The sequence below is a fragment of the Rhamphochromis sp. 'chilingali' genome (genome assembly GCF_963969265.1).
Source record: "Rhamphochromis sp. 'chilingali' genome assembly, chromosome: 12".
Lineage (NCBI taxonomy): Eukaryota > Metazoa > Chordata > Actinopteri > Cichliformes > Cichlidae > Rhamphochromis > Rhamphochromis sp. 'chilingali'.
The window spans coordinates 22,100,217-22,120,462 of record NC_137939.1 but is presented as its reverse complement, the minus strand read 5'-3'; the positions used below and the strand labels follow the sequence as shown (position 1 = coordinate 22,120,462).

Below are 20,246 nucleotides of genomic sequence, written 5' to 3'. Positions count from 1 at the left end.
ATTAAAATGAATACAAACCAAGCTTTAGTAAAAAGGCGGGGACACTTTTAACCATGTGGTAGGGCAATAACCATTATTTGTGCTTCAAGCAACCTCTAAATGAACACTTCATCTCAGAGCCTGAAAACAACTGGGATGCACTGGCAACTGAACCACAAATATCCCCAGACAGCCAACAAAGCAGCTCTGTGAGGCTGCATGTAAGCACATCAGCATGCTAAGACAGTGCAAATATACAGATTAGGAGCAGGTATGCTAATGTATAAGCATGTAAACATTTGTGAATTAGTACTAAAGGGAAGTGGAACTGAGGCTTTTGAGCATCACATTGCTTTTAGAAAGATATAGTACAGTAGTGCTGCTGACTTACATCTCAAAATAACTCTTATTCATCTTATGCTGGGCATAAGTGCATGTTCATTCACTGTCTGAAGCAAGCCAAGCTAGCTCCTCTCCCTTTAAGCAAACTTTCTTCTGATTGGTTGCCACTTCCAAACACTTCTGCATTCACAGGCAGAGCTGACATGATTGTAGAATATCTGCTCTTGCTGGCATCATTCAGATCCAAGAGTAGAAAAAAACATTGTAAGAAACTGAGCATTCAGAGCAGACTGAAGATTATTCTGGTCTCCTTGGGATTATATACATATAATGCTGACCTCATTATTTATTTTGAGCATTTACTGTTTTGACAGTAGAAGAAAAACCACAATAGTTCCCATTAAAACATTTAATGTCATTGACAGAATTATGCTAAGAAGAAATCAGGGATCATTAAGTCAGTAGACAACACAAACACCTAGCTTTGACCCGCAGCCTTTACTAAGCTAAAAAGCAAGTTTTCAGATGTACTTAAACAAGTCTTTCAAAGCCCAGTTTAACCAAACCCAGTTACACTTATTTGTTGCTCAGGAATGAATAACTGATTTTTGGCATTGATAATAGTTTTGTACAGAGCAATTTTAACTGTTGTGCAACCAAACAGAGTTTGGATTACAAAGAAGAAAAAGCAAAAGATAAGAATGGAAATGGATTTAACCAGAAGGAAGATCAGTTTGGCCTTCACGGAGCCCCTAATCCAGCCAAATCCCAGTTAACTAGCCCAGGTGTTTAGGATTACCCCCCTTCACACAGGGGGAGGGCAGCTTAACAAGGTTTACATAGCTTCCAATATCCACTCTTATCACAAGCCCTCTGCAGGAGCTGGCTGATCCCACTGGGAAATGACCAGGAACCCAAACCCCTGAGCTTAGCATTTTAGCTATATCTGCCTATTACTAGAGGATGTGAAGTCTGCACTGGAAAGGAGGACAGTGACACTGCAGAATTCCCAGAAATGGAAGATGAATGGAAAATGTGGAGAAGAAAACAGAATGCAATATGGTCACCGTGCAAACATCACTAACAGCAATAATACCACCACTAACAAAAGTCTCATATGCACATACTATAAGCAAGCATATAGTTTCTGAAGTTTAGCTTTAATAAGACTGTACACACAAACTGCGCAGAGCATACACAAGGCAAAAAACTCACAAACACAAATTAACTAGAAATTTAGGGATGTTGTGGCTCAGGAGATAGGGCGGGTCATCTACCAATTGCAAGGCAAATGGTTTGATTCCTGGCTGCTCCACTTTGCATGTCAAAGTGTCCACGGGCAAGATACCGAACCCCAAATTGTCCTTGATGCATCCATCAACTGTGTGCATATAGCATTAAAAGGCTGTGTGATTGTGGTTTGTAGTCTGAGTGTTCACAGAGAGTAGAAAAGCACTGTTTAAATTACCAGTCCGTTTGCCAGTCTCCAGACAAGTACCTGCTCTCATGGGCTCATTCAGACTTTATAGATTCTGTGATGATGAACCGAATCAGACATGCCTTGAGCTAAATACCCACAATGACAGCATTCAGTAAACTTTAGAAAAAACACATAATAATTTAGTAGTTTAAACAAGGTTTGCTCAGTATTTTAGTCGTGGTCGTCATTACTTAAACATCGCAGAACAGCATGAAAAGTAATTTAATGAGCATCCTGAGGATACACAATTCAATAACTGTAGGACAGAGATGACTAAAACAAGAGGCAATTATGTGAATGTATTCACAGATTCAGAGATTCTGTTCTCACTTAAATTGAAAGAGTTGTGATTCAAAGGTTCAGGCTATGCTTTTGTTGCACATTTGCTTGCCGATCCCAAGAGAAAATGTTGTTTAGTCCACAGACTTGGATTATGCTGTCTGAGCGACATGTCGGATCATCATACATCATTAGCAACTCCTACCCTCAACAATCTGTTTCAACCATCTGTAGCTTCCCAAAACCAACTATCCAGTATTCCAATATTTTCCTCTAGTTACAGGTATAGTCTGTATATAAAAAGTTAATCTAGCCACCATGAAGTCACCCACTGGTTTGTGAAGATCTGTTTTTTGGTGTTTTTCCAGTTGATAAGTTTAAAAAGTCATTTGTTAGTCTCTAAATCATGAATCATTTTATCATCTTTCTGGAAACCATAATGTATAAGGTGAACATCATTCTGTATTCAACTAGATTTTGAGGCCATGATAAAAATTAATTAATTAATTAATTTAAAAAAAAAAAAAAAAGGGCCATTTTCCCATAGACTTTCTACAATTGGACTTCTAAATGCATCCAGATCGATCGGCCTTCCCGGCCATCACAAAGTTTGTTTTGAGATACCATAATCCGACAAACTGCTTTGGTGTTCTGAAAAAACAATTAACAATCAATCGTTCAGATATAATGTTTGGATCTATGAGATATATATATATATATAAAAAAAAAACACCCAGCACGCCCCTGCGGGCGGTTTATCCCTCAAGCTCGGGTCCTCTACCAGAGGCCTGGGAGCTTGAGGGTCCTGCGCAGTATCTTAGCTGTTCCCAGGACTGCGCTCTTCTGGACAGAGATCTCCGATGTTGTTCCCGGGATCTGCTGGAGCCACTCGCCTAGCTTGGGAGTCACCGCACCTAGTGCTCCGATTACCACGGGGACCACCGTTACCTTCACCCTCCACATCCTCTCGAGCTCTTCTCTGAGCCCTTGGTATTTCTCCAGCTTCTCGTGTTCCTTCTTCCTGATATTGCTGTCATTCGGAACCGCTACATCGATCACTACGGCCGTCTTCTTCTGTTTGTCTACCACCACTATGTCCGGTTGGTTAGCCACCACCATTTTGTCCGTCTGTATCTGGAAGTCCCACAGGATCTTAGCTCGGTCATTCTCCACCACCCTTGGGGGCATCTCCCATTTTGACCTCGAGACTTCCAGGTTATACTCCGCACAGATGTTCCTGTACACTATGCCGGCCACTTGGTTATGGCGTTCCATGTATGCCTTGCCTGCTAGCATCTTGCACCCTGCTGTTATGTGCTGGATTGTCTCTGGGGCATCTTTACACAGCCTGCACCTGGGGTCTTGCCTGGTGTGATAGACCCCAGCCTCTATGGATCTTGTGCTCAGAGCTTGTTCTTGTGCTGCCATGATTAGTGCCTCTGTGCTGTCTTTCAGTCCAGCTTTGTCCAGCCACTGGTAGGATTTCTGGATATCAGCCACCTCCTCTATCTGCCGGTGGTACATACCGTGCAGGGCTCTGTCCTTCCATGATGGTTCCTCGTCTCCCTCCTCTTTCTTGGGTTTCTGCTGCCTGAGGTATTCACTGAGCACTCGGTCAGTTGGGGCACTACAGAGCTACTATATATATATATATATATATATATATATATATATATATATATATATATATATATATATATATATATATATATATATATATATATATATATATATATATATATATATATATATATATATATATATATATATAGTAGCTCTGTAGTGCCAAAGTTATGTGCCATTGCTATATCTACAAAAATAAATAAATAACACATTACAATGTTTTGCTTTGCATTTTTAAATAGGACTTAAAAGTGATTTATTTAATTTAGAGAAGTTGTGCAGAAAAAGACAAAATCATGATTTTGGCTATCCAGCAGTTTAGGTCTCACCATATTTGTGTGTTAGCGTAACATTTGGCAATTGTTTGGTCATTTAAAAAGTTATAGCTATAAAACAGAGTGGAAATTTTTCAAATTGTCAAAACAGACTGACCATCTGCTCAGTAACCTTATAAAAGCTGAGCATCAACACAACGATGAAAATTAAAAAAAAAAAAAAAATACCAGCGTTTTCCAGCAGCAGCATTATTCTTGTAATGATATGCCATGTTTCACAGGTCTGTTGGGGAGTTTAGCATCTGTGCAGCATTCAGCAGGGGAATACAGAAACCTGGGACAGTTGTGGCTTATTTTGCCAAGTTTCCACAAACACATTTAGAGTTGCAGGAGGTCCTCAAGACCCTCCAGTGATTTATATTTGGTGAGAACAATATAAATTCTTCCCAGGAGCCTGGCTTCTTTCTCCTTACAGATTGTGTTCCAGGGTAAGAGCAAGAGAGGCTGTTTGAAGAAGTGTTTTTCAATAGACGAGGTATTAATCACAACAAATTATCCGTCCTATTGTCAGGTTTCTTGGTGCCAAATCTTTGTGGTAATTAATATTCATTATGACAGAAACTCAAAGAATCCCTTATTTCATCATCCTATTAATGTTCCCATCTGGAGAATCAGTTCACTTTATCTTTCCGGTCCGCAATGCTGCCGACTCTTACGCTTATACTTTGGGACACACATGCGTACAGGTTTGCACACTCACACTTTCGTCTCAAGTCAAATTTGCATTCAAATTGATGCAGTTATTTCTCCAGGCTACACTTGGGTGCGAGAGAGCAGAAGCAGATATTAGGCTAAAAGTGTCTCAAATGTTACATAACTGCCATGTTGTGATATATAATGTCTTTACCGACACTGACAGGCAGCAGCTTGCTGTGTGTTTAGGGTTTTAATACAACAGCCTTAACTTCTGAAACTGTAAAACTAACTATACAACACATGCACAGTACTCGAAATCCTCCAGGCAATTTATGAGTTGAAAAATAAAATGAAATGGATATTTTTGCCAAAATTACTTACAAATTTAGTCATCTTTAGACATGACAGAGTTGTGATACCAGTAACATTTGAGAAACAATGACAATGAACAACAGATAACTAACTTAACAGCTAGCAAACTGTTGGAATTCAGCTGAAAAGCAGGAAAATAGTCAACACAAATGTGTTTTACTCTCTCACAGTCCCATTGTCTCTTTGTTGTGAGCTAAAGAAAATGAAATAAACATCAAAATTAAGAAATCCTGGCCCACAAACTACAATAGCCCATGTCTGTCAAAGCAATGTTTAAAAACCCACCCATAAAAGTCACTGGGAGCCTTCCAGTAGACACATAGACAACAAAAGCTAAATGCGATGGTCTCTCTGGAAACCCCACTGCCTTTGCCATGGAAATAAACATGTCAGAATCAATACACTCTTTGGTTCAGTCCAGGGGATGATCCTCTGAAGGCTTGAGAAAAATGTACAGGGCGTTCAGTAATGCCGCCCTGGTAATTGACTCATGCCTAAGATGAAAAAGATTGTGTTTTTCATTGAGAGGTTCTTTCATTCTTTTGTGTTGAGGAATCACATTTGTTGGGAACAAGTTAAGGCAGCATAGAATGAAGCCGGCGCTTCGAGACAAGGATGAATAAACAAAGTCAAAACAACAAAACCAAAGACGAGAGATATGTTGGGCAATGCTCAGATGTTTAAACAGTTTCCTCTGGGGAATGTGTCAGTTGGAATATTGCTGTCTTGTAGCTCTCCTCTGGTTTAAGCACTAGAGCATATTAAAGCCACAAATAGCTCAAGTCTGTGTTCAAACACACTGACATTTGTGGAATATTGAATCCAGTGACTACTCTGGATGAAACCAAGTCATACAATAATAAAGCATGTTTTCTCTCCCTGATTCCACTTCATTTCTTGCTTACATGGCATGCTCAATAAAACTCTAACCCCCACCATGCGTCAGACTTCTAAATCCCTGCATGGATTGTGACATGCCCTTACTCAGAAAGGCACAATTTGGAATTTTTTATTTTGGCATGATGGAACGTTGCGGGGTAAATTAAATGGGATTTTCTGTAATTGTATTCAATTCGCTGGATAAAACACGCTCCTGTCCTCAGAAGCGGTGATTAAGAAAGTTACTCCAAAAGCAGGCTCCATATTTAAGTCAAAGCAGCCAGCTTAATGCTGCTGGCTGTGGAGGTGAGACTTTGTCAGAGGTGCTTTTCCTCCCTGATTTATTAGAAAGCCCTGGGATAAGCAGTGTATTTAGCTGGGCCAGCTCAAGGGGGGTGTTAGCAGGAATAAGACTCAGAGGGGAGAGAGCGCGAGTGTGTGGGAGAATTGTAGGGCCGAAGGTGTGTAGTTCAAACATAGGGTAATGTTGACTTTGAGTATTGAGACCCTAGCTGTTTGCTTTGCCCCAAACCTGCCCGCCCCCTCAAACCCATCAACTTTCCTTCAAATACAGAAATAGACTGATTGGAGCTGGGACACCCAGAGGTGTAGCTTTACTTGTGCCGCCTGCAGTCAACTGTGAAATAATCGTCACAAATACGGAGCGAGAGATGCATTCAATAAGCGAAAGTAATAAAATATTCGGCCGTGTTTTCCTGACAGAATGATTTCGGTGCAATATTTGAACATTTGTGGTGAAGGATTAGAAACAAAACATTCCTCCTGACAAAGCCATTTTCCGATGAACTCCTTGATTTTCATGAGCCTTTTGCGACAGAAGAGGAAGGGTGCTGGGTTCAATGCCATAAAAATGTGTTCTTGGGATCACAGTGTTTGTCATACTGTGTATAATTACAAAGAAAAGTATTGTAATTATCCATCTTAGAACCACACTTACACTATAGTTTGGGTTGCGGTTGAGCAGGATGGGGTTAAGGTCAGGATAATTACTTTAGGTACAGAGCAGCTGTCAGAATGGCTGTAGCGCCTCTTTTATCTTCACCGTTGTAAATGATCCATATGATGTTTAACTCACAAGCCAACTATTTGTTGTGAAGCAAAGCAACTGGTGTGGAAAAACCAGCAATCATTTCTTCTCCATTGATTTGTGCTTGTAAAACACAAATGTGCATTTTCTGTATTAATAAAAGGATCCGGGCATGTTTTAAAATATTTTTAAAAAGTACTCCGATTTGAATAATGTGTGTTTTATACGCTTTTCCCCTAGAACCGTGTATTTACTTCCTTATTTGGGTGAAAAATGATTAGAATTATATCAACACCCTTGACCTCAGAGAAAAATACAAAATCTCTAATTATGTAAATAATAATCATTTTAGAAGTTGGAAACATTTTACAGTCCACTCTCACTGTCTGTGCAACAGATGCGCTTTGTTTGCAAAAAAAAAAAAAAAAAAAAGAATCACACTGTTACACACAGAACCACAACCTTTCAAATTACTTCCAAAATGTCCAAAGAATAAACAAAAATGTTAGTCACTACGACATATACTGGAGGATGTCAAAATGCTCAGGAAAATCTCGACAAAGAGCCCAAGGTGTTAATCCAGCCTCTAGAGTCTTTAGCTCATTATCCGACCAAACACCAAAGGAAAACGTGCACATTTAATGTTGTATACAGCACATTTCCCACACTAATGTAAGGCTTTGTGATTCTTTCCTGTAACCTGGGAGTCACCAACGCAGCACTCTGGAAAAGCTGTAGCTACTGAAGTTGTGCTGGGGCAGCAAAAAAGTAGACCTCGAAAAAAAAGAAATCGTTTTGATGAAATGCAGACGTCAACATTAACACAAAATTTAGCATCTCGCCACCCTTCTTGCCCAGATCTCCTTTCAGCTAATGAAGGGACACAGTGTTGGCTGTCCAGCAAACCTCTAAAAAGTTGTGAATAAAAATATCCACTGCTTCCATTCGGGATATTTACACTCATCCTTCACACACTCTTAATGTTTAGGAATCATGACCACTGACTGATCCTGTGCTTTCAGAAACTGTGATCACAACTTCAAAACCCTGCGGGTCCCTCCCTGCTTATGTCCACCAATCATGAAGCCTCAGATTAATGTGAGGGTAAAAACGTACAAGAACCTACAAGATAAGTTTCAGCACCCAAGTCATGTTAACATGAAAGACATGAACTGTGTCCAACACCCTTAATTTATTTAGACATCTAGACACTTCATTTCTTATTGCTCAGGGCCACTCACCATCTGTTATGTCTATTAGGAGCACATAATAACACAACAAGGGTAGACTGACTGACCCTTATAGTGCTGCTGTATCCCATAATGGTGTGCTACACCATTTTTTACACTGCCTAATGTTAGAGGTTGTTATATATATTAAAGGTGTTAATTTTTTAAGGTCTGGTTCTTTGCAAAAGAACAAATCTTTTCTTGCATTTCTTTTTTTTTATAACAACAGCACAAAAAAATAACACATCTGCATTTTGTACAACAGTGTAAAGAGCGAGTAATCCTCTGATTATTTAAGATATCTAATCTAATGTGTGCCTGTATTATGTGAATTATTCTAATTCCTTTTCTAAGTCTTTAACAATCTCTTTTCACCCTCTTAATCCAAATTAATGTGCTCTTTACTTGTTATTACCATAGGTAAGAAAAAATGATCCTCTGATACTAGTTGATATTAAAAATTCATATTGGGATAGGCATGTATTTGCATTTCTTTATTGATACCAACTTCACTTGGTCATACGGACAAAAACTTCAAACAGCACAGCCCCTCCCCTTCACTAGCAGCTGAACAGGTGAACAGCAGCACAACAAACAAGGCAAAGGATCTTAAAGACACACCATGGCCTTCATGACCAATTTTATGACTTCAGTAAAGCTCTCAACATCAACAACACTGACGTATTAAACACTAATCATAAATGTTAACCTGGCGAGCGCACATGTTGACATTAGCCTTTTAACTATTAGCAATTATCCAAATTACCCACCCCCAACTGTTAAATTATCATTAAGGCAGCGGCTGGCGGCTATGGCTAATAATAAAACGATAATGTTAATGAGAGAGCTGGGGGGGGGGGGGGGGGGGGGGGGGGGGACTATATTAGTCCCATTTTAGTTTAACCAGATAATTATTTGTGACTAACAAGTGTTATTTTTTTCCTTTAGTCACATGTTGAAGTAAAGAACAGTCTACCGGAAATTAGACAGCAAGAGTGGCAATCTACCAACTTTTTGATCAGCAACGAAAATATGGTGCCAAGTCACCAGAAGCACAGGAAATACACAGGGCTGTAGCTGAATACATTTGGACAAACCAGCATTGTTCTAATCTAATCTGATATTTTTCTGGGCAATCGGTACAGAGTTTGAAATTTTAGTATCGTGACAACCCTCCTACACGGTGAGCTTCTCCATTACGCCAACAGCTGAAACGATGTATAATGGATACGTATTTGGGGTTCATTACAACATTTCAACTACTCAAGCCAACTCGTACACAATCTTTCTGTGTAATTCTTCCATCTGTTCGCTCCTTCATGAGCGTTTCAGAGTGTCTGCGCCTCATAGCATACATAAAGACAACCGCAGCGATGAGCCTGGAGACTGCAGAGTAAAGAGCAAGTGGATTCACCTCGTGTCATTTATAAAACATATCTCAAGGTAGCTCAAGCGCAGGCTTTGTGAATAAATAATGTCTTTTCTCTGTGATTTTGTTCATAGGCCAAGCATCTGGTGTCTTTACTTTAGCATGTGTGGCCTTAATAGACTATGACTCACAGACCTCCGGACCACCTCCAGAAGGAAAACACTTATTACAGTAATTAAGTGAATCATAGAGTAATACTAAGAGAGAACAGAGAAAGAGAGAGACTGACATGACACTCTGTTAAGTGTCAGAGGTCTAATACATACATACACCTCTGAATAAATGAGCAGAGCTTGTAACAGATCTCATTAGGAGCCCACTGACAAGAAATTAATCTGTTCTCTTCAAGTGATTTTTCAACCATCTTGGAATGTGTCCTCAACTGTTAATGACTTCTTGGCCTCATGCAGGATATTTTATATGCGGGAAGGGTGGCACTTAGTCCAGCTGTATACCTTATATTTATGCAGCCAGAGCTAACTGACATGACACTCTCCACTCGGCACACAGCAATTGGTGGTTCATGCCAGATACAGTACCAACTTTAAAGATGGTAACATAGCAATTACAGCACAAGTGTGATATTTTTAGTTGTTTCCTGTCAAACTGAGGGATAAAGTGAATGGTTCTCTGTGTAAGCCATGAAGCGGGCATTAACTGCTAAAAGTTCAGAAATGTGGACTTTAGTGGGCTGGAACTCACTGGACATATATACCTCATTTCAATCCTGACCATGCGCTCCTATCAAGCGTTTAAGGGGCCACCGAGTCACAGCACCTACTGTATCTCAAATCAGATGGCAGATTTTACAGTCACATAATTACAAAAAAGACCAAGTTTTCCACAGAAAGAAAATGAGTAACCAGGGTAATGACTATACTTTCAAAGTGCTAAAGGAGATGGGAAAAGAAAGTCTTTAACATTTCAATGAATAATTGATTGGCAAAGTAACTGACAATTAACTTTTTGAATCAAATTATTAGAAAATAAACAAGGCGACCCGTGTTCAGCCCAAAACCGATTAAGATAAAGCGACTCTCGGCGGCTCCCTTGTCGCATGTTTGATTTGGCTGAGAGACATGCTGGATGACCTTCCTGACGCAACCCCAGAGGGGGTCTAAGTCAAGCTTTTACTTGCCAAGTGAAAGTCTCACCCACTACAGCAAGGAGCCAGTTTCAAAGCCTATTAAGATATTTTCTTAATAACTGTTCCGTTCCAGGTGGGTCTGCATCTTATTACTTAGATACATTGTTATTTTCTCTTTTTCTCATTGTTCTGGTCATGAAAGGTCAGACAAAGTTTTTAAAATCAAATACACCCACAGTTTTTAAATCAGGCCAATAGTCCAAACACAAATGTGAGATTAACACGATAAGCTCTAAATGCTCACGTGTAAAAAGATGGTATTTCTGCAAAAAGATGGTATTTCTGCTTTGTGAGACAAAATTTAAAAACAGAAAAAACAACTGAAATGTAATCATTAAAACCCACCAACTATTTATTAAAGCCACCACATATTTACTCAACTGCAGCCTTGCAAAATGATAGATGAGAGCATACCTGTTTTTTTTAAGCATATTCACTTTATTTTCTTTTTTTTGGTTTAGATTAAATCATAATCATAACAGTTACTGATCAGTGAAGCACTGCACTTTGTGTGGCAACTCCTGCAATATCACTTTAGAAAAACATAATATAAATCAACATTTCTACCATCTAACACTCAGTCGCTACAAAATTACAGCAAAATCCCATCAAAAACCTGCCCATGTCATTATTATACATGTGATTTTTCAGCTATGGCCTCATTTAATTGGAAATACAAATCAAGATTCTTGGGGCTATAATAATGGTTTGTTGTGGCACCAGCAAGAACACTACACTAAAAGGACTGAAGCACTATAAAGCTCCAATGATTAGTTGAGTAATTGCAAGTTAATCAACAACAAACTAAAGTAATGAAACAACTTATTTTAACTTTTAAATGTAAAGAATTTACAGTTCCTGCTTTCTTCCTCTTCTATGTCTTTGGAGTTTGTACTACTGGTTACACAAATTAAGCTCCTCTGCATTTTTTGCAATTTGTTGACATTTTATAGACCGAATGATAAATTGAAGAGATAACTGATAGATTAACTGACAGTGAAAATCTTAGATGCCTCTTTGATTGATAGTGCAGTGATTAAGCCACAAAGAATAGTATACACTATCAGGGTCTGCAATAAATTTATATCTAGAGTTCACCGGAGGTGACTAAATACTTCAGTGGGTCATATGGTTTTTCCCATGCCTCTGTTCATTTAGGAAGTCTCACATTCATCAGTGAAGTCATCCCCCTTTCTACCCAGAATGCACTGGCCAGAAATAAATAACCTTTTTTCATTTGGATTCCTTGATGTATTGGGTTGGATTTTTCCATTACTAAGCAGAATAAGAGCATTTCCTTTAACTTCCAGCAGTCTCTAAAGCTGGCGCTCACCATCAGGAATGTAAACACACACAGTCTGTAAACAAGGCTCTCTCTAACCCCCAACCCCCCTCGACAACGCTGACCACCGCAGACCAGCCTAATGACGTCCCTCCCTGACCCCGCCAAACTTTCAAAGACAGACGCAGCCCCATTATTGAGCTCAGGGGTCGCAGGAGGGAACCCAGAAGAGGGTGAAAGCTGAGAAAGGACAGTGTAGCGTTACAGACACAGAGATGACAGGCCCTCTGATATCTTCTCCTGAATCCTCGAGTCCCCAATCAGTGAGTAATGGAACAGAAAAACAAATATGGGCTCTGGGAGGTTAGTGGATTAATGATATAAGAGTCGCTGCAGCTGGCTCAGGGACGATACTGAGGTTCCTCAGTGAGCCATCAGCACTTGTGAAGGGGGCTCTAGAGGTGAGTCAAAGACTCGGGGGGTCAGAATACCGTCAGCGCTGACTCAATCCTCCCCCGAAACCAACGGGGATGTTGTCAGCACAGAGAACAAAGGCCAGCGACAGGGTGAGAGGGAGCAAGGGGAAGAGATAGGGAGCAGGAGAGGGAGCTTTCTAATTTTAACCACAATGCCACAGTTGAGAGAAGCATCACAGGGCTCATTTGGAACATATTGTTCAAATTAAAGCCTTGATAAATAAACAAGCCTCAAACAAGCACAGCGCTCTGTACTCCTGAGTGTGAGGGTTAGAATGTTTCTTTTATACCAGCGGACACTGGTGTGGCATACAAAGCCATTACCCTCAAAAGTTTGGGAGATTTCAACCACATTTTTCCCCATCCTCTATTGTACCTGAAATCTATAGCTTTGTCAGCCCTGCAACCATTTGAAATTAGGGGACAAATGGTGCTCACAAGGGCCTCACCAGCTGCTGATAAAGTGATTTTCTGCTCGAGGAAGGCAGAAAAGGTGCTTTGACAGAGGGGCTTCAGTAGCTGATGGGTTCCCCTGGGCAGCAACAGAGAATCTGCAGTGTCTACAGGTTATGGTTTTGTGGTTCTGTAACCTGACATTCATACTGCCTATAACATCCACAAAAAGAGTAACCATTCATAATATACATGTAAATTCAATGATGATAGAAGGCAGTTTAACAAACATAAGTGGGTACAAACTTGATTAAAAGCAAAAATTATGAGCATACTTTTGCCATGATCTTAATCTGTGCAGCCATTTTTGTCAGAGTCTTTACGCGCTCCTACATTTGGAAGTATATAATGATTTTTTTATTCATTTTCACACATCTTATTTCACCAAATATCAACTTCACTTGACCACACATCGCACCACATCTGGTTTGTGCTGCAGTCAGTCCTCACATTACAGTATAAAGTTAGATCCACTGGATAAACTGTTGATGCAAACGTCTGTTTCTTCATTGTGTTCTGTTACATTTTTCTTATAATGGCAAATCAGTCAGTGCCAAATTTTTTACCAGAGCAGATAAGGAATGAGAGCGAGACTATATGATGAAACATATAGTCTCATCATATAGTCCAAATACACAGGGCAATGGCAGCAGTGGCTGAAAATAGGTTTTGGTGCAGCTATGCTTTTCAAAACTCGACCGAGACATTGGCAATGCTCTCTGCAACACTCACTTTGCAAAATGCAAAGCTGGCCATGTCAGCATATCAATTCTGAGGAAACTCCTGGTCAGATATTAAAAAAATATATACATCTACAAGCTGAAGAGTATATCCTATAGCCTGAAAGGACCCAGAGCTAACATTATGAAATATTATGAAACAGTAAATCCAAGGACGATGATGATGATGATGAAACTTTTAGTACATCATCGGCAGCTTCATCGACATCATCTTCAGATAATTAGGTAGTTGGGCAGGTTTTGTCAAAGTAACTGAGCTCGTTTTCATTGTGTTGGCATTTTTGCACTGCATTTCTTATCATGCATGCTATTTACAGGAAACAAATACATCATGTGAGATTGACAGCCCACCACTACCAATAAGATCGTAACATTGCATACTATAATATTAAACAGTACTGCAACAGTGATGTCAACAGACGCTGTCACACAGAGACCAGGGCACCTGATATGGTTTGTAAAATGTGACAAATTACAATATTTTTCATTTAAGAAGTATGGACTTATTTTCTAGGAGAAGACAGGACAAAGAAAAATGCACCACTGCGTGAACGATGCCCAACCCCACTTATATGTCTCTGAGAAAGGTCAATCAGTGTATGTATAGGAGTGGTCACTACCAACATTTGTTTTTCTCTTAGGTTTTTTTATTATTATTATTATTATTATTATTATTATTATTATTATTATTATTATTATTATTATTATTGCCTTTTGTTTGCTTTGGTCTCATATAAATTGGTGAAAGTGTTAAGGTTTAGAATATTCTGTGAAGAAAAAAATATATTATAAAAAGGTAGATGGAATATAATTTTTCATTGATGTCACTTATTTTTATGGACATTTTGGTTGTTGAAAAACTATAAATAATGACTGAAATAAAAGTCATTATCATCATCATCTGACAGCTGAGCTACAACGTTGTGCTAAGCAAAGGCAACAAGTATTCAGATGTAGCCTTATATTTAACATATAGGTATGAAAATGGGATCCAACTATCCAAAAGGAATAAGGGTGCTTCCCAGTATACCCCACCTTTTAATTGTGAATTAGAATCCTACATGTGAAGCAGCTAACTTCTTATTTTTTCTGAACAGAAACACAGCTAACAGGGAAATATTCTTCACCATTTTAACAAAGAAGCACACCCTGGCAAATATGCAGTTCATTATAAAAATAATTACCAAGGGAAACAGACTGATTAAAAGCACATAAAAAGTCTCCTTGAGAGGGAAAGTCCGATTTCTTAAGGTGAGAATCTTTGACACTCTGTTGCAGACTGAAAAATGTCTTGCTTTTATATTCCATCAGCCAGGATGAAAGTGAGCAACTGTCCAGAACGAAGCCCCGCTGAATCACCTCGGGTCGCAGCTTGGGCCAGACAGCTTTGACTTTATGTGTGTCTGTAAATATGGCACTCACTCTGCAGCCAACTTGCCCCCAAAATGTTTGTATCAAGCGACATCTTGGCCACAAAGAAACCAGGGAATTAGAAAAACTAGACACAATAAAAGGCTGATCTGTTCCCAGTTTTTAAGCGATTCCCCGGCTATAATGGATTCTCATTTTTGTAAGTGAAAGCACTTTTGCCTTTTAAGTGCAATCATTAATATCCAGTCTAAAAATCACTCATCGCAGTCATAGACATTCACCCACAGATCAAAGTCAATTTTGTTATTCATACTGCATTGCTCTTGGACAGAATTGTTATCAGGAGTTTTCACCACTCAAGTAATGCCAAGATAATAATCTCTCTGCTCTCTCGGCTGCTCTGTAACAACATGTATAGTGGTATTGGAGCACCACTTGTCAGGCAGATGCATTGCGAGTGTGTCTGCTGAGTGGTACAGTGAAGCCGGATTGGTCCCCTCCACCCACTCATCAGCGAATGACCGAGGGCTACCCCGAGGCTCAACCTGCCTCAGAGTCTCTGATCATAATGAGAACACAACTATCTGACACTGCATGCCTGTTGCAGAGAGTGAGGAGACAGACTGAGACAAGCTCGGCTCTTATCAGCACCAGAGTATTTTTGCTTAGGAAAAGGAAGATGTTTAAAGCTTAGAAGCTCGTCTGCTTTCACCGGGCTTGCTAATAAGCAGGTAGGATAAATTAGCGATTGATAAATTAGTCAGCAAGTGACTCATATTCCAATGTCCTTTATTCATTTAAAAAAAAAAAAAAAAAAAAAAAAAAAAAAAAAAAAACACAACACAAAGAACCTCAGTCAGAACAGAAAAAAAAAAGTATTTTCTTCGTAGTTGACCTGAATACATAGTCTAGTCGCAGGCTGTTAAAAATTACTTTGCCAAAAATTGTGCTCAGCACCTTGGCACACAAATAGGGACTTTTGTGCATACTTGTTTTAAGGCACATCCAGTCTCTGAGGGGCTAAGCGTAACCACCCAACAAATACCACTGCAGGAGCTCGTAAGGACTCTGGGGCAATACAGAAACCATGCAGCCTAAGAAATAAGAGTGAAGATGATGAAAGAGAAATGCCACCGTGGTGTCAAAACGCTGAAGCCAAATGACTGGCCACGTTCATAGGAGACAGCGCCACAGTCTCTGTCCGCTTGTCTTTTTCTCCCCCTTTTTCCTTTCTGCTAAACAGCAAACTCTAAGAGAAGTTCAAGGCCAAAGGGGTAGGCAGAAATAAAAGCTCCATTTAAATGGTTCTTTCATGTGGCTTCACATACAGTTTCAAAGACTTGTACAAATTACCATGCACTGACACAGCCCATATACTGTCTCCATCCCAGTTGCGCATATACATGCACTGACATTTGCAAGCTTACCCAGACCTGCAGCACATTCAACCTTCCATCAAGTAACAAAAGTGGGCTGGACAGGATGGGAGGAAGGGGCGAAGGGGGCAGAGGGTAGCTGTGCACATCTTTTTTTTTTGTTGTTTCAAAAATATAATTAGCACACTGGCTGACAGGGAGCTTTCTGATATGGTCAGTGTAATGCAGTCGTTGCTTCTGGGTGACAGAGAAAAAGCACAGCCACTTCATTAAGTGCAAAGGAAAGGAAGCGAGGACAAAGCAAACAAAGCAAGAGTTGTGTGAAAAAGGAAAGGGGCAAGCGAGCGAGCTGGGGGATTTCTGCTACCCTTCCATCTTGCTCATCGTGTAGACTCAGGCAGCACCTCTAGGTAAGCCACCCCATGACTTGGGCCTCATATTGCCAAGGCTGCTCTGTTCCCACAGTGTGTCAGGGCCTGCATGTGGCCTTCCTCCCTGCTTGGGCAGCCCTGCGTCTTTAGACCCCCAGGCACCGGAGCAGAGGTTACACCAACACAGCCAGCAACAGCAGCATGTCAGCCCCACACCAACCGTTGCCTTGGTGCCGCTGCATTAGCAAAGAGCTCCTGACTCTGTTCAAGGGAAAGTGATTTGCCATGACGTCTACGGCTCCCCACTTTTCGTTCTCTTTTTCTCGCTTGTTGCTGCTCGCTCACTAAGAAACCTCCTCTCTCCCAGTCTTCTCTCTGCACATTTAATCTCTCCCGTTTCCCCTGGTCTCATTTTTCCCCCTTCGTTGTCATTCTCTCCACCACATCCTCAAATCTTCCCTTTCACTTTTTTTCCCCCCAGAGTAATGACTGATGCCTAAAACACAGTGCCATGATTAGACTGACACTGATGAAAGACAACATCTGTCTTGAATAAATATTGAGCTGACAAATTATGCTCTTCCCCCCCCCCCAATCATTGTTCATCTCAGTTTCTTCATTTTTCAAAATTGTTCCCAGCTTGCAGACTGAACAGTGCCACAGAGTTGCCACCAACACCAAACACAATATTTATTTTCACTTCAGCACAAAAAATGCTCACAAATAGCGACAGAGCTAAACGCAAATAATATGTCACTGCAGAGCTGCACTGATAAACAGGAACTGGAGGAGAAACCCATCAAGTGGTCACTGCGTTTCACTCAATGACCAACAAACAGGTGCATGCCATTACAGACCAGCTCTCATACAGCAGCATTCCACAGCACAAGGAAGTGTGTAATCGATGTTGTGGAAAATAAAGTGAGAAAAAAGTAGTTCTAATTGCAAAATGTAAATATTGAGTTTTCCCACAAGTGGGGGCAGACCACCCAGGATGCAAAATAGTCACCCACCCCCTTTCTCTTTTTGCCTTGTCGACCGCCCGAGAGATGTCTTTTTGTGAGTGCAAAACATCTCCGACCACAATCAACACTCACACAGAAACCATGATGTGTCTTTGCATGCAAATACTTCTGGCAGCTCTGGCTTGGCATTTGCATTGTGGGAAAATTAGGTGATGAAAACCTTGAGGAGAAGGCTGAGTGGATCAGAAATTTAGTGTATAACACCATGTCTGCCTTGTTCCTGCAAGGTGCCAGACTTTTTGATTCAGACTGTTCCTGTCTGCTGTGAATAAATTCTCACAAGAAAAGAGAGCAAGAGGGCAGCCGGCTGGGCAGGACAACACTGTAGCTGCAGTGTCTGACAGAGACTCCTCCATGTGTATGTGTGTGTGTTACAGGCCAGTGTCAAATACTTGTCTGGACTGTGACAAATACCTCCCAGTAGCCTCACCACAACTACCTGCAAGATTAGAAATGAAGCATAACTGTTGGCACTGCTAATGCTGTTTGAAGATCAAAAGCAACTGTTTTTCTGACAACAGCGAGCGTTCAGCGAAACTTAATTTAAGCCTTATTATGTTTCCACTATTTGTCTTGGCAGGTCTACGCAAATATATGCAACTGAGCACACTGACACAAGAGAAAAGCAGTCAAATGATTGCAAAATAAGCCGCTGAATCAACAGACGGCATCTGCTTGAATCAAACAGAGAATAATAGATGGATCAAAGTCTGGAGAAAAAAAAGAAAAACTTCACTTCTGCTCATTAAATTTCAAAGTATTCTACTTTAAAACTTAAAACTTTGTTTTAACACGCATTTATTTAGGCACACGTTTGGATCTTTCCAAAGGCATGCAATAAATCTATTAATTAGGCACTCCGACATTCAACCAATTCACTCAAAATAGGAGGTATTTCGAGGTGAAAAGAAGGCACAAAAAACTTACCTTGAGTGGTTTTACTTCCTGAAGCTGACTGTTGGACAAAGGCGACCAGGCAGAAACCTACAAATCCAAGGCTCGCGCGTATCAAAGCGTGCATATACATGTTAACTTTCACTGTAGTTTAACACAAGCACTTTCTAAGATCTACGATGCGCAAGAACACATACGAGGGTGTGTGTGCGTGTGCTGTTGTTATTCCCTGTGAGCACCCCCTGACAGGACACTATGCGATCCTTTTTTCCCCTTTTAACGCCTGCTCATTTGAGTTTCAAGTGATCGGGGTTGAAGACAGCCCGACAACGCGGAGCGGAGGAAGGCTTTTCTGTTATCATGTTTCGAGCCAGACCGATGTCAATTTAAGAAAGGGTGAGAGAGAGAGAGAGAGAGAGAGAGAGAGAGGGAGAGAGAGCGGGGGAGAGAGAGGGGGAATGAAGGAGAAATGGAGAGATGGAGTGCAGTGGCGGGGTCTGAAGGGGGAGGAGAGAATAAGGAGCGTCCGTGCTGCGCTCCGGACTCCTCTTGCTGCTCCTTCTCTTTCCTGACTGGCTCTCAGTGCTTCGTTCCTTTTTTTTTTTTTTTTTTGTGCAGGAATTTACACACAGGTGTTGGCTGAGCTCAAGGTGGACAAGTTTTGCCGTGTGCACTGAGAGTGGGGCTCACAGGTCACCTGGCTGCTGCCACCTGCGCAAAAAAAGGGGGGGAAAGAAAGAAAGTTGCCGTCACGGCAGCGTGGTAAAATCATCGCCTTAAAGGGGGACAAGAGGGCGGATGGATTTATAAAAGACTCAGATGGAAAAAGTAATAGACCGGAGATTGCATTTTTGTTCTTATCCAGCAGACTGTACAGCCCATCTAGTCTCTCAAACAAACCAATAAACGCTTATTTACGGATCATGTGTGCAGCATCGACGTGATCTCGTCTGCTGTGCTGATAAAAGATTATAGTTGTCGTTTAACGATTTTACCGAGAGCACTTGTTGGCATTTAGAAATAGTCCAATCGAGACTAAAACACTGAATATTCTACAGCACTCTTAACAAAATTATTTGATATTCTTTATCCCATCTCGGCACTGAATTGAGTTCAAGGTCTACATCACAGACAAAATTGCAAAACTTCTTTGAAAATTGGAAACTGAATATTGGTTTTTTTTTCCAAGTTTCAATTGACTTTCTTGAGTAACATCCTTATTCCAAGGTCAATTGAGGGCCTTAAGCAATTTCATGTCCTTTTTTAAGCTGGAGCTGGACCTGTTTGAAGAACTTCCGAGTGAACCTGTGAATCTCATAAAATATTACTTTAATAAAACCGCGTAGATGATTATGTTGAACGATTAAGCTACACCAGCTGTTAAAAATACAGTTCGAGATGAAACAGTTCCTCAGGTATGATAGCTTACAATTGGTATTTGTTTACAGGAAAATTGGTGAAAGCTTTATGAAAATCATCT

General features: G+C 40.5%; 1 protein-coding gene across 2 annotated transcripts in view; it reads right to left on the bottom strand.

The window, feature by feature from the left end:
• Positions 1 to 19,213, bottom strand: part of scube3 (signal peptide, CUB domain, EGF-like 3) — a 79,797-nt gene extending 60,584 nt beyond the window's left edge. Inside the window, exon 1 of one of the 2 annotated variants that reach the window (XM_080897986.1) lies at positions 18,800 to 19,213. In XM_080897986.1, coding sequence (XP_080754112.1) covers positions 18,800 to 18,899 — 100 coding nt within the window. In that variant the 5' untranslated portion in view covers positions 18,900 to 19,213. The remainder of the gene's footprint in view (positions 1 to 18,799) is intronic. The other variant, XM_080897987.1, reaches the window with a different exon arrangement.
• Between the last annotated feature and the right edge of the window lie 1,033 nt (positions 19,214 to 20,246).